The 15,002-nt window shown below is 41.6% G+C and overlaps 1 protein-coding gene across 1 annotated transcript in view; it reads right to left on the bottom strand.

Moving 5' to 3' along the window:
* NIBAN1 (niban apoptosis regulator 1) overlaps positions 1–15,002 on the bottom strand; it is a 113,949-nt gene that overhangs the window by 47,605 nt on the left and 51,342 nt on the right. Inside the window, exons 3-5 of the mRNA XM_032783462.2 lie at positions 12,936–13,067; positions 11,939–12,053; positions 9,918–10,085 (exon numbers count right to left, since the gene is read on the bottom strand). Of these exons, the coding sequence (XP_032639353.1) occupies positions 9,918–10,085; positions 11,939–12,053; positions 12,936–13,067 (415 nt within the window). The remainder of the gene's footprint in view (positions 1–9,917; positions 10,086–11,938; positions 12,054–12,935; positions 13,068–15,002) is intronic.

The following is a 15,002-nucleotide window of genomic DNA, read 5'->3' as shown; positions in this document are numbered from 1 at the left end:
GAGGCAGCATTTGAAGCTAGCTATCTTAACCACTATAGAAAAATAGAAAAGTCCAGGCATGTTCAAGGCAGACATGCCAGGGCTCCATCTCAGGCCAAGGTGGTTGAGAAGGAATTAAGGGAGGTTCTCTTGTTCAGCCATATAGAATTTTGATGTCCGGCACAAGGAGGCACTGGGTACATGCACAGGCCAAACAGACTAATTGAAAATCTCTGATCAAGGGCTCAAAAGTCACATGTGCACCTGAAGTGAAGCAGAGTAACTCAGGTTGTGACCTACATGCTTATAGGCTAGCTGGGAGCATCTCAGGCCGGGAGCTACAGCAGCAAAGCATTGTAACTTGATACCCAGGGTTGCTGGGCAAGTGGTGACACAACACATTACTGATCTGGATTGCACCCCCTAGGCTGTGACAACCATCCAACAGAATAAAGGCAGCAACAGGGTTGAAGCAAGTCCCCCATCACCTGCAAAAACACAAACAAGAAGTGGGAGACTGGCTCAGGGACCAACACTTGACAGACTGTGAGGCCTAACAGGCTGCAACTGGCTTATGGTAAAGACTATGTCCCTGCACTGAGCTACATACTAGTAACCTCTGGCCCCAGCAGGTCAGCAAATGCTTTCACAAAAGACACAACAACAGTTGTTATAAGGAAACATGTAGCAACCTGTATGGAACTCGGCAGGAGCTGCACAATATGCAGGAAGAAAGAGTTTTAAGGAAGTACCAGGAAGCCAGTCTGTTTGCACATGGCTTCAACACTAGTTGCAGTTGCAGCATCTCTGTAAATATTTCTCTTCATAAAGAATTTAGTTTTAGAAACACTGAGTTCTCTTGCTCTCATGTTATTACCCAGTATATAGTACATGAAACAGTAATGAAAAAGAGTGGTTTGGATACATGAAGCATCAATAATACAATGCTGATGTTTCTCTAATGGCAATACAGTATCACGTTATTCATAGATCATGTGGTAGAAGACCACTAACCACTAACAGAAATTCGATGAGGTCACTTCCAAACAGGATACAGCCCTGCAATAACATGCTGTATTTATAGCAAATGAAGCCTTGTAATGTGAGTTCCTGCAGAGAACAGCAAACCACGCATTTATTGGACTTCACTATCCCAGAGAGATTCCAGATTACTCCCATCACTTGGGAGCACTGCACTTGTGTTTCAGAGTAAAAACACCAATATTTTATATACCTATAGAATAAAGTCTTACATTTACACAATGCCTTTCATCTCAAAGGATCTAAAAATGTTTTTACTACCTAGCTGTCATATTCCAGTTACAGATATGCACATGCCTCTCACTGAAAGTTATGAATTTTTAGCCTGGATATAGCCAGACATGTACACAGGGGAATAATTTCACCAGCCACTGAAATACAGCCACCTCTCAGGTGGAATATGGCAGTTTTTTTGACAGTGCACCATACCTCATAATAGTTTGAAGATGGAAGGAATACATGCCAATATATTAGAGTCAAGTAGGCAGAATGTAATCACAATGTGAGTTTTATGCACGCTAATAGTCTTAATCTTTCAGAAGGAGTACACCTCCTACAGAATGAAAGACCTACCCCTCCCACTTAACCAGGAAAGTCAGAGGAAAAGCAAAAACAAATCCTAATGAGCTTTGAACTAATTGATGCTGCAGAGCAATGAAAACAGCAAGAAGATTAAATCAGTCTTATTCTTGGTCTTTATCCACACAGAATCCTAAATTGTGGCTTTAAACACACCATGGGCTTTTTAAAATTTCCTTACCAGTGTCTTCTGGATCATTTCACCTAACAGAAGCAACAGAAAGCATTCCTTCCTTCAGCTGTTCTTGCCAGGAAACATTGCCTTATTTGCAGCATAAGGACTCCAAAATACTTTCTAAAGTCATTTTGGACACTTAACTATTTTGCATTATACATGGATGAGCATATGCGGTACATAAGAAGCTTCTGAGAAGATGGAGCATGCTCTTTCAGGAAAGGGATAGGAAAGGGATGAAAGTCTGAGATGTGCAGAAAGCAGTAGGGAAAGAGAAGAAAATGTCTGGGGAAAGTCAGCATTTCTTCTGACTTAGCCCACTTATCACATAACTCAGCCATTAAATATCTCCTGTTTACAACTCTGACTGAAGTGACAGTTTAAATCATTGTCTTGTATTATGTCCCAGGAGATGCTGAGACATATTACAGGAATTAAAAACATGTAACTTAAGACAAGCAGAAATAAATGAGGAAAAACACCTGCCAGCTGGAGTAACTACTCAGAGGAAAAATAGACTGAATATATGGGAACTGTAGACATTTTTAATGGAAAAAATCTGAGATCATCTTATCTCCCCTCTCCCTGCTCCCAAATTTTGGCCAGCACACGAACATTCCCTACACAGCAATCAGAGTACATTCAGCTCCACTGCACTTTAATCTTATCAATCATATTTATTTATATCTTGTCAAGTAGACAGTGGTATGCGTTTTTGAAAGTCATTGGGTTTCCTGTATCATGATGATGGTTATCAAGATGAAATGTATAACATCTGCTAAGAGAATATTAAATCTTGAAGGGTCTGCCCTAACTTTGAGTCTCTCAGAATTACACTAACAGCTTTTTTCCCCCTTAGTCAGACTTCTTTAGATACCAGCACTGAGTGTACAGGTTTTTTCCATTTTGATTCCATTCTGATTTTACACAGAACAGAAGAAGGTCCAGCAATGGGCTAGTAAAATGGTGGTTTTAATAGAAGAGCAGCCTCTTTCAAAAATGCTAGGAAAAGATGCAGCTGTGATATAAAACCATTTGCTGATCTAAGTTCCATGTAGCCTTGGAAGGATTTTGCTTTTAATTAGTAAATGGTGGTTATCAACGTCTTCCTCCACCTACAATCCAAAATGTACACCAGGAAAGTTAAAACCACATAACATCATATTAGTAGTCAAATAGTTCTCCTTTCTGCTGCCAGTTGTATCAGGCGAATAAATGAAAAATGAGTATTAGGATACAGGGGACACAAACTGGGTGAAACAGTATTTTTTTAATGGACTAACTTCTGTTGCTGAGAGACAAGTGTTTGAGCTTACATAGAGCTCTTCTTCAGGTGGCTGAAGAAGAGCTCTGTGTAAGCTCAAAAGTAAGAGCTTGTTGGTGGAACAAGGAAAATATGGTAGTAGAGGGAGTTTTTTGGATGTTGGTGGCACTGTACCAATATAATTTAAAGTCAGCCTACTACCTCTTTCAAACTACTGGTGAGTGATCAACAGTAGCAAATTTACACTAGCCATGTATATTTACCTTGACTACTTTCCCACACCAGCTGGTGCTATAGAGATTTATTATGCACCAGTGAAGCCAATCAGATATTTGTCACTTTTGCCAGAGACTTCAATTAGCAGTGGTGAAAAAGAACTAGAAAGAGTATGATACTGACTTTGAAATATATTGGCTCCAAAAACCAACCAAAAAAAAAGAGAGAAGTGAATGCAAGTATAGTTTAAAATCAAGCTGCATTTGATTTGCCCTCACAGTAAAACCTGATTTATCCAGAAAGCTGACAAAATAGAACTGTGTTATAAAGATCTAGTTAGGCAACTCCCATTTGGATCCCTACAGCTGACTGATTACTACACTTATATTCATCAAATAGTGAATTTGCCAGAGGAGACTGCTGCAAAAAATCAAAGCACACAGCAAGTTCTGCAAGTGGGGTTTTTTTTGGTACTATAGCTGGTCCTGACTGGCTCAGTCACCCCCCAAATTTTTAAATATTCTTTAACTGCAGCTGAATTGGACTCAGAAAAGATGCAAAATTTGTAACCAAACCACTGATAATGAAGAAAGTCTGATTACTTCAAATCTGAGGGCTTGTCTAAATTTAAATGCTGCACCGGCACAGCTGCACCACTGCAGCTGTGCTACTGTAGCGCTTCAGTGAAGATGCTACCTATGCCGATGGGAGAAGTTCTCCCATTGGTGTAGGTACTCCATGTCCTTGAGAGGCGGTAGCTAGGTTCATGGGAGAATTCTCCAGCCAGCCTAGTGCTGTCTACCTCAGAGGTTAGTCAGTTTAACTGTGTTGTTCAAGAACGTGGATTTTCCACAACCCTGAGTGACGTAGTTATACCGACCTAATTTCCTAGTGTACACCAGGCTTGATCCTTATAACATGAAAGCCTCATTGATCAGCATGAATGAAGGGCAAACACACCAGCACCAACAGGAATTGGTTTTTGAAAGAGAGCTGATTCATATCTACAAACAGTGATCAGTAAATCCCACTGTAATTATTCCTTGGACTCTATGAATTCTGACCAAAAAAATGAAACAAATCTGGAAGAGTTAAAACAGTTTAGAAAAAGGAAAATCCAGCAGCACTCAGTTGTCAAGATGACATGCTGACTCACTACAGCTCCACACTCTACAAGAAACAATCAGCATGCATGAAGGAATTAACTTTGTCTCTCGGAAGAAAACAAATATTTCAGAAAACAAACTACAGAATTTTCAGCTATAAAACAGCATTATAAACTTAGAACTCCCAGGGGCATTTTCCAGGAAAATAGCATGGCAATTTCAGATAACACATTGCATCTAGATACCTGGTGCCACTTTCTAGCAACTCTCCTGGCAAAAGTTAAAGCTACCTAGCACTTTTTTAAAAGATCTGGGGAGAATGGTGCCTTGACTAATGCTCCTTATCTTAGTAAAAGACATTCTAATGTCCAGTACTTTGAGCGAGTCATTGTTAGGGCTGCAATTTAGTCATGGAGGTCACAGAGTCCATGACTTCCAAAGACCTCAGTGACTTCAGCCAGCCCTGGCTGGGAGCTGTAGGGTCCCCTGCTGCCGGTGGTAGACGGACCTCCTGCACCTCCTGGCCACTATGGGTGGCAGGGGTGACCCCCACAGCTCCGGGAGACCCCAATGCTCCACATCACCGTGGGAGGCAGGGGGGGATCCCCGCAGCTCTCCGCCTCCCCAGGTGGCAGGAGGGACCCCCAGAGCTCCTGGCCTCCATGGCGGCAGGGGGAACCTCCGGAGTTTGGAGCCACCAGCGGGGAGGATCCTGGAGCTCCGAGTCCACTCGCAGCTGCCCAGGTTTCTCCATGAATTTTTCATTATTGCCTATGACCTGTCCATGACTTTTACTAAAAATGTCCATGACAAAATCTTACCCTTAGTCATTGTTGATTGCATATATAATTTTCATGACTCCTTGTGTTTCTTTTCTATTTTAATCTAGGAAATTGACATGCGAAAAGCTTTGTTCACGTATCGTTAAGGTCGTTACAGGCAATTCAGCAACAAGACATACTATTACACACATCACTAAGGCCTGGTCTATGCTAGGAAATTAGGTCAGTATAACCACATCGCTCAGGAGTATGTATGAAAAATGCACATCCCTGAGTGATGCAGTTAAACAGACTTGACCTCTGTGTAGACAGCACAAGGTTGATGGGAGAATTCTCCCATTGACTTAGTTTACAACCTCTCGGGGACATGGAGTACTTATGCTGCCAGGATAACCTCTCCAATCAGTATTGGTGGCATCTTCACTGATGCGCTGCAGTTGCTCTGCTGCAGTGTATTAAGTGTAGACAAGCCCTAACAGTCTAAACATTTAAAACCAAAGGAACTCATAAGGTAAAGGTTACATATGCAATCCTGACACCAACTTTAACACTCAGTTCTCATATACATCAAATAAACAAAAATCTCTTCCCTGACCAGCACCAAATCCCTGTAGTTCTCTATGCAATATTTAAAAGGCACACACAAAATTAAGAAATATAACTTCTATTAATCAGAAGTGATTGATTGAATTGAAAATGTGAATTACAAACTATTGCGCGTATAACTGGTATTGTGCATTTATTTGTTCTGTATACTAAGTGTGATAGTTTGTTACAACACTGACAGTTGCAGTTTTCATCTGAAGAACACTTTTATGCCTTGCACGGGGATTAGAATTGGGATATGTTCCTACAGCTGCTTTGTGTTTGTCTAGTTATGGGTATATGGAATTATTTTAATCAGTGGACAACATTATTTATAGGCCATTTGTGCAGTTATGAATTGTTAAAATGTTTGGTTGCGTATGACTACATATGATTGAGCAAAAGCATAGACTTTATAAAACTTCGACATGAATAAAATGACTGCCTTTCACACAGTTATGAGAGAAAGCACATAAATCAATATTAACTGCCTCAAATAACTGTTAGGAATGTTTCCTCCAAGGGAAGAGTTACATTTCTTTGGGTGCTGGTCAGCGTGACATTTTCTGTTAATGATGTGTTCACAAGCAACTGCATGTAAGATTATAAGAATTATGTAACATTAGCTTACAATTTCCTTAGCTTTTAATGTGCAGGCTCTTCTACTGGAATAATGATATGTTTTATTCTGATTTGCTTTTAGCAAATAAGTTTCTTGAGTGGCAATATACCAGATGTAATGTGCCTTGGTAAAAATACCTTAGTGTTCATTAAAAATCTTGTATCAGATAAAAGTCTGACTTCAGGAAAGAGGCGAGCAAGAAATCTTGGAACAGGCACATATAGCACCAATATCTGAAATGTGTGAAATACAGTCAAACACTGAATCACACACATTAAGATGGAAAAGACCGAATAGGTCACCTACTCCCATCATCTGCCAGTGCAGGACTGTCCCCTACAGCATGTGGTGAACTTCAGTTAAGAATGGAGGCTTCCAAAAGCCCTGTCAAGTCTGTTAATACTTATCCAAGAAGAAGGAAAACAAAATCCAAAAACTTACAAACGATCCAAGTCACAGAAGTTTTACACAGTGCCAGGAAAACATGATTCTATCCCTACTGTGAATTCTGTAACTTGCTGTAGAACCAAAGTATTACTTTTTAGTTTGGAGCACTTTTGTTCTGTATGATCACAGCTAAAAGAGCAGACTAATCAGAATTATAAACCACAAGGGGAAACTTTCCCTGTAAGAATGCTGTGGGAAACTGGCTTCAGATGGCAGCTGTACATGGAATATTTGTTGAAGCTTTATAGTTTCAAGATATTTGAAAGTGCTAAGTGCATATGTGTTCCTCCTAAATAGAGGCCTTTCACATATATAAATCTAGCCCTAATTTGGTAAATCTTTATGCTTCTTTGGACTGAGGTTGTGTCTACATTAGGCTTTTAGCCACTAATATAGCTACAACTGTGTAGAAAAGTGCATCTTACCCAGATTTGTACAAGGTAAGCAGAGAACAGAGAAAAATCTTTTTCTGGTTTCTTACTAAATTTGGTACTAGCTTGCAAATGAGCAAGGAAGGAACAGAAAGTTGGTATGAGGGATCACAGGCCTTGAACCCTAGATCCCCAGACAATGTTCAGATTGGGGCTGCCACCCAGCACCTCACCTAAGCCAGTGGAAAAAGGGGGCTACCAAAGCTCTAGCTCACAAAAGGCCCCACCCACAAAGCTCCTGATTGGGGGAGAAATCCTGCCTCATTGATTGGCTGAGATGCACTACCTAAAACCAGAAAGAGGGACAGGAAGTTGTCTGAGCAACTAGGTGAATCCCTGACTAGCTGGTGCTATGGACCCTGCTTACTTGCCTAACTCTCCAGCCCTGACTCCCAGCCTGTTCCTGTCCATTCCTGCCCTCCTAATCCCAGACCTGGTCTGTTCCTAGTTCCTCTTTCCTGCCTTGTTCCAGATCCCTGATCCTATAACCTACATTGGATGCTGACTTCAGCTCTGACCCCTGGCTTGATACCTGACTCTGTCTCCATCTCTGACCCTTGGACTGGCACCTGGGTCTGACCTCAGTGGTTCCATGCTCCTGACTCTGACCATTAGGTCTGACCACCCATGCCTGATCCCTAGAGGAAAGCTGCAGGACCTTGAGAGAGTCCATGACATCTGTTTACTGGTGAGTCACAGAGCCCCCAGGTGTTCATGGGTTTATGTGACTGCAAAGGTAGCACCTGCCTATGACCATCATTGAGTTCACAGGGGCAAACAGTTGCATACCTTAAAAAATCAGTTAGACACATATTGCAATATGCATCTCAGTGAGAAGTGGAACTGAGCCCTGACTGAAGACAGGAATGAAGCTGTCTTTTGCTGTTAAATGAACATTTTTGTCCCTTGGTCATTTCTTTAGATACTAATGGTCAAAACGCATTCTGAGAGGGAAAGACAGCCTCTACTTTGAAGGTTGGAAGTATTTCTTATGAGAAAATATCTGCAGTATTGTGTACTAATGGCCCCTCAAAAAACCCAGTGCATAATTGTTCCTGTAATCTGCAGTGTTTTGGATCATTAACATGCAATACCCTAGTATTTTCAGAAAGGTTCTTGGAGAAAAAATAAATTAATAATATTATAGTTTAAGCCAACGTTTACGCAGTGGAAACTTCACATACATTCACCGCTAGAATTTAGACATTTACCATTACCAAACAATGGTAGCTGAGCTACTGCAGCTATTTCTAATCTTAAATATATAGAAATACTGAGGTCTTCAATAGCACTATATAGAAGCTGTTAAATGCTGAAAATTTTCTGTAGTGACTATATAGTAACCTCTTAATACTGTCCAATGAAAACCATTAGCGGCTCTAAGAACTCCTTATGAAACTGGTGAGGTCAGGTCTTCTTCATCTTTTTGGAGAGCCTTTAAGAAGTATCCTCAACTGACACCTCACTGTAAACCAGCCAACATTTTAGTTTTATTGAAATTGCAAACCAAGCACAACTTTCAAGAGAGAACTTTCAGGCATGATGCAATAAAGGCACTATAGACATCTGTGGACCCTATATTCTCTTCAGTGGCTGCCTATAGAGAGGTCGCTTTATTTTAAGAGAGAAGTTGCTATGTTTTAAGGTAATCCAGTTTAGTTTTTGGACAATGAGGGATCTGGCTATATTTGATCATTATTCATTAAGTCTTGCTCTGACAATTATGTGTGATTTGGCCCCAGCCATCTTCCAGGGGTTTTATCTTCACAAGCTAGAACAACAAGTAAACAAGCATTTGATATAGTAATCCTTTGGCTGTGGCACTCACTCCCTTTGGATATCCACCTCAGTCCAGCTGTCTCAGAGATTTTAAATCATTTCTTTTTATGCAGGTACTGATTCTGCTCCTACTGAAGTCAACGTAAAAAAATACTCCCACCATTATACTCATAGTGAACTCATAGTTTAAAAAAAGGCTTTTAGTCCCAAATACTGAGAAAAATCAGAGTGAATACACCACTTAGGTTCTACTGGGAGGCCTTAATTGGTGCATAGCCCTTGCGCTCCCATCAGTAGAGGGGTGAGCTTCCCCTCAAAGAAAATATAAATTCTAACACCACCATTGATGCATCATCATGATCTCAATGTGATCTCTAACATATGATTTCTATAACATTTGACCAAAAATTTGATAGTGTTAAAACACTGTTAAATAGCATGCATCAGACTCTCATCTTGCTGCCAGCATACATCACAGATGGTCCAGTAGACCATGTATACATAATATAGCAGGAGTCCAATAAACTCTTTGGATGATTGCACTTTATGGTAAAGATTTTAAATTCTCATGAGGAACTGGAACACCATTTCAAAGAGACTAACATGTTTTGCATCCAAGCACACTACAACTTCTAAAAGCCATGTTGAATAATTGCTTGAATCCTATGAAAATGTAACGTGCTCACACTTGCTAAAATATAGCTTAACTTTAATCAGATTTAGTTGTAGCACTGAAACAAAATGATCTACATTCATACAGGTTTTACTCAAGGCACTTACAGGGAAGCACCTCCGAGACAGAATGGGACTCCCATAATATTTTATTTTTCCACAAGATGGATCTTACAGCAGGCTAATCAGGCTTAACCACAGGTAATTGGTGCACAACAGGAAGCCATTATTGTACTTACCTTGGTTTAAGTGTCTGACACAGTCATTCAGCACTGCACTAAATTGTTTCTGAGCTTCTGGATCCTCGAAACAGTAGTAACTGTGTCTGAGGTAGGGCTGCCACAGGTAAACTGGAAACTCTTTTGGCAGGAGAACAAATGCCTGGGCATTTTCCTTCTCATTAGAAGCTAAATAAATAAATACATACATACATAAATAGAAATATCTGGTTTAAAACAAGTTTCTGGACTTTTCTGGCCAGTTTAACAAACATTTTTACCTTGTGATTAAAGCTATAAGAGAAATAAATCAATTAAGGTTCTCAAACAACACTTCTTTATCATGGAGGTCTGGCCTAGGAAAAGTACAGGTCTCAGGATGAAATGGTCCATCTTGATCCAACCAAATGGTCATTCAGATCATGTTGCAGCATTGCATGCTTGAGACCTGCAATCTCTGCAGATGGCACTTCCATGTTACAGCGGCACATGTTTGTATTCAAGTTAGATACAGCCCTCAGATGGGCAAAGTTTAGGCACCTTGGAGAACCATAATTTTTGATGGATTATAAAGGCTAGTCAGCAGGACTTTCATGGCAAAAAAAATTAAGCATGGGGAATTTTCATTTCTTTCCCTACTGTGTCTTCTGTATAATGTATTGAGCAAATTATATTTAAGCAAAAAGGAAGGGTGTCCATTCCCTCACCCCCAGTATTCCTTCCATTTAAGCCCAGAGGTACTGTCTTCGGAAAGCTCTGTGCAATTCTGTGCTCTTGGACAGATCAAAGAAGGTCAAAAGTCCCTAAAAACATCAGTTTATGTTTCTATCTGGAACACACACAGATACTGTAGAACTCCATTTATAGTTAAGCAGAATAAAAGTCATTGTATCTATGCTTTGCAGTGCGCAATGGGCAATTCCATTTACGGTCTCTTTAGAGACTTTGCTTGGAGTAAAGATGTTAAACTCACAAAGCCAGATCTTTGGCTGGCACATAGGGGACAGAGCTTCCACAAAAAGGCAGCTAGGAAGTCGTTGTATAGGAGAGTCCGTAGATGGCCTAAAGCTGATGTATGATTATTATTATTTATTTGTATTAGCAGGTGTTCCAGGACCATGACAGGGCATGACTGAAGCATGCTGCCCCTGGCAATCCTGGGCCAACAATCAAGGCCGCCCAGAGGATTCAAGGGGCCTGGGGTCTTTGACGGCGGTTCCCGGAGCAGAAGAACCCCCCGCCACCAATTTGCCACCGAAGACCCGGCACTTCGGCAGCAGGTCCCGGGGCGGAAGGACCCCCCGCTGCCAAAGACCTGGAGCGGAAGGAGCTCCGGGAGCCCGGGCCCCTGACAGTTTTCTAGGACCCCCAGAAGAAGTGAAGGACCTCGCTCCAGGGGCCCTGAAAAACTCTCGTGGGGGCCCCTGCGGGGCCCAGGGCCTGGGGCAAATTGCCCCACTTCCCCCGCCCCTGGGCGGCCCCACCAACAATCACAAGTTAGAGCAGCACTGAAAAGGCTTACAGGTCAGAAAGGCAATGGAAAGATACCTGTGTCCCTTATCCCCCTCCTTAGCTATTTCAAATCCACATCTGGACCTAGATTTAGAGCTTTCTTCCTCTTCATGGGAGGAAAAATCATTGTGGTGTATAAGCAATACAAAGTAATGTGGAGCTATTATCTACAATTAACAACTTCCCTTCTATTTGTGTGTGGGACACCCAATTAAGTGTCTTTAAAGGGAGACAACTGACATCCAATGATGGGATAAGTAAAATATGGGAGTGGTGTTTTCTAGTCTGCTTGTGGTTTTGCTTTGTGCAGTTCACAAAACTATTTTGTAGTGACAGCATGACAAGAAGTATCCAGTACTTATTCATTAATTAATAGCATGTAGTATGTGGTCTTCTGGAATTATATTTCGATAATGGAAAACATGGAGCATTCATCTTCTGTTACACTACTTAAAAGATAGCCTCAAGGTCTAAAAAAAGACTGGATAAAGAGGCTGAGATTGGGCATTTCAGTTTTTGATAGTGCTTACCAACTGGGTCTGGAAAATGCTTATCAGACAGCAAATTGTAATCTTCTTCTGAGGTCAGTACTTTGCCTCCTGCAGGAAGAATACGATATTTAGGGCTGACCCCCTTCTGGTAGGCCTGGGGAAGGAGGGACATGAGAGAGAGAGAATCAAAATAAAGATTTTAAAAATAGTAGTCTCAGCCTATAACATATCCCCAATTCATTTACATGAAACCAGTACACAGATCCTCCCTAAAGACAGCAGTTTTGGTGGGCTAAATTCAGATCTATTTCCTGAAAGCATCAAATCTGAATAACGTTTAAGTGTAAAAAGGTCAGCAAAATGTGTATAAAAATGGCCCTCTGGTACTGCTTATCTGGTATTGAGCAACTTTCAAGCTATATCTACTTAGTTTGATAGCTAAAACTAGTTTGGACATTGACACTATTGCAGGGCCAACATTCTGGCTAAACAGAAAGCTGCAGGGTGGTGTATGGGGATCAACAGATAAACTGCTAGTTAAATTCCAGTTCCAGAAACACTGGTTAGGTACTACAGTGATAGACTCCTTAGAAATGTTGATAGATGGATATATATGGGGAAGACAGAAGTGTTGTGAAGATTAATTGTAAATACTTGCAAAACGTTTGATAGATGAAAAGTGCTTAGTGGATGTTGCACCTGCTCATCTGAGGACAGATTTTGATCCATTCATAATAAAACAGCATCTGCATTATCTTAGAATCCACTCCTATTCAGATTATCGATAAGTTTGGGAATATTGAGTTCAGTAATTTTTTTAAATCTAACAGAAAGAATAAGGTGCAACAGACCCAGTCATATGTAACCAACACGACACAGAAGGAGTAACATGCGAGAGTGAAGCTTAGAGTGACCAGATAGCAAGTGTGAAAAACTGGGACAGAGGATGGAGGGGTAACACTATATAAGACAAAGCCCGAATATCGGGACAGTCCCTATAAAACTGAGACATCTGGTCACCCTACAGCAGCTTTACCTCTTTGCTCTCAAAGCTCTGCACTGCATAGTCGTTTCTGATCACAATATATCTCTCCTTCCATTTCTTCAGATCTTCAGCAAAATGCAACAACTCTGCTTCGTACAAGATCATCCCAGATTCCACAGGGGGCTAAAAAGAAAGTGACCAGATTTGAAAGCATTTTGCACAAATACCAGCTATTTTGAAGGTTTTCCTTCTACATTTTCCAGAAGGCATATTAGCAAGGACCATTTGGGGGTTCTTTGGGCCTTCTCTTGAAATTCAGAGTAAGGATCATCTGTCTGAATCAAGTAGATGCAACCCAAGTGATTGAATTCATATGGCTTCAGAGGGTTGGGCGCTAGTGGGCCTAATTCTCTCCAAACTTATTTCTAGATTTCTGTGGCAGAGGAGTTCTTATTAACCTTTCAGTTTTCATGGTGGTAATATTAACAAGTTCATTAATTATCTTTTGTTTTAGATGTCACTTCTGCAGCAGAGCTGGCCAATTGTTCCCAGGTGCTTCTCCATTACGTGTTAAAAGGCCATTTTATTTTGGAGACTAACTTTATGATTGAAATAATCAATTCTATCGGCATAAAATATTTCATGTTTCTTTCATTTATACTTTTTTTGGCTTTGCTGTCCCTATTACATATATATCTTTTCAAAGGCCAATGCTTGTGTTTGAGTGCTGGCTCTTTGTCTAGCCAACCCACATAAACAGTATAAACTATGGGGTTTTATACCTCTCAAGGCGAGGACTTGTGATTTCAGGCCAATCCTAGTGAAATGCTTAGGCTAGCACCTATCTCTCAATTATGGTCAACTGCTCTGAATTTCCTTCCCTTATCAAAACCGTACATGCATGCTTCTTTAGATTATTCCATGAATTAGTTTGACAGGTGTTGGCCTTTCCTATGGAATTATGCAGGCATGGTTTACAGATTTGGCTAACTCGCCCACAGAAACTTCCGCCATAATTAAGGCTCAGATTTAGTCATGAGCAGGTCACAGGCAATAAACAAAAATTCACAGCCCTGTGACCTGACCATGACTTGTACTATACCCCTGACTAAATTTTTGGTGTTCTGGGGAACTCCGGGGGCACAGTTGCAGCTCTGGAGGGGGGAATCTGGGGCACCCACTGGTGCTGGGAGGGGCCTCTGGGATGCCTGTTGGTGCTGGGCGGGGGCCTCCGGGGCACCCGCTGGTGCTGGAGGGAGAGACTCTGGAGCACCTGCTGGTGCTGGAGGGGGAGGGTGTCTCCAGGATGCCTGTTGGTGCTGGGGGGGGGCCTCCAGAGCACCCACTGGTGTTGGGGGGAAGGGCTCCATGGCACCCACTGGTGTTGGGGGGAAGGGCTCCGTGGCACCCGCTGGTGCTGGGGGGGAGCAGCATGGGACCTCCTTGCTGGCCGTGGACGGCCCCATTGGCCCAGGACTGCTGTTGCTGCTACTGGCAGGGGACAGCCCCAAAGGCCCAGGACTGCCACCGACACTGCTGGCGGGGGGCAGCCTGGGACCACCATTGTTATGGGGAGTGGGGAGGAGTGTGACTGGCCTTGGAGTCAGTCACACCTGCCAGCTGCAGAGGTCATGGAGATCACGGAAAAGTCAGGGAATCCGTGACTTCCGTGACAGACTCGCAGCCTTAACCATTGCATATCAACTTTATCCTGAGATACCTACAAAACTTTGCAAGTGATCACAGCCCAACTATTCCTCCCCTCCACACCAAATGTGATCCCTGTTGAAACGTATGTTTCATATCGGTATTTTTCTTATTCCAAAATATTCTCTTCCCTAAAAAGGTAATACAAGTTACTTCATGTCTAAACCACAAAACAGAGCCAAATTTTCAAAAGGCCTCAAACACAGCAATTGAAGTTGTACTAATATACATCTTTAACATTTTTACCAAGTGCAAAAAGAAAACAGTTCTGGGATGCTAACTGCAACTGCACTTGCAAGTTTGTTACAGATCTATCCAATCATGCACACACCATAGCTTTAAACATACACGGGTTTAACTGTAAAAGAGATGCACTCAAGATGTTTTGTGTCCAAATTTACAGGCCATTAA

Source organism: Chelonoidis abingdonii, chromosome 7, assembly GCF_003597395.2.
Source record: "Chelonoidis abingdonii isolate Lonesome George chromosome 7, CheloAbing_2.0, whole genome shotgun sequence".
Lineage (NCBI taxonomy): Eukaryota > Metazoa > Chordata > Testudines > Testudinidae > Chelonoidis > Chelonoidis abingdonii.
This window is presented reverse-complemented; position numbering and strand designations above follow the sequence as displayed.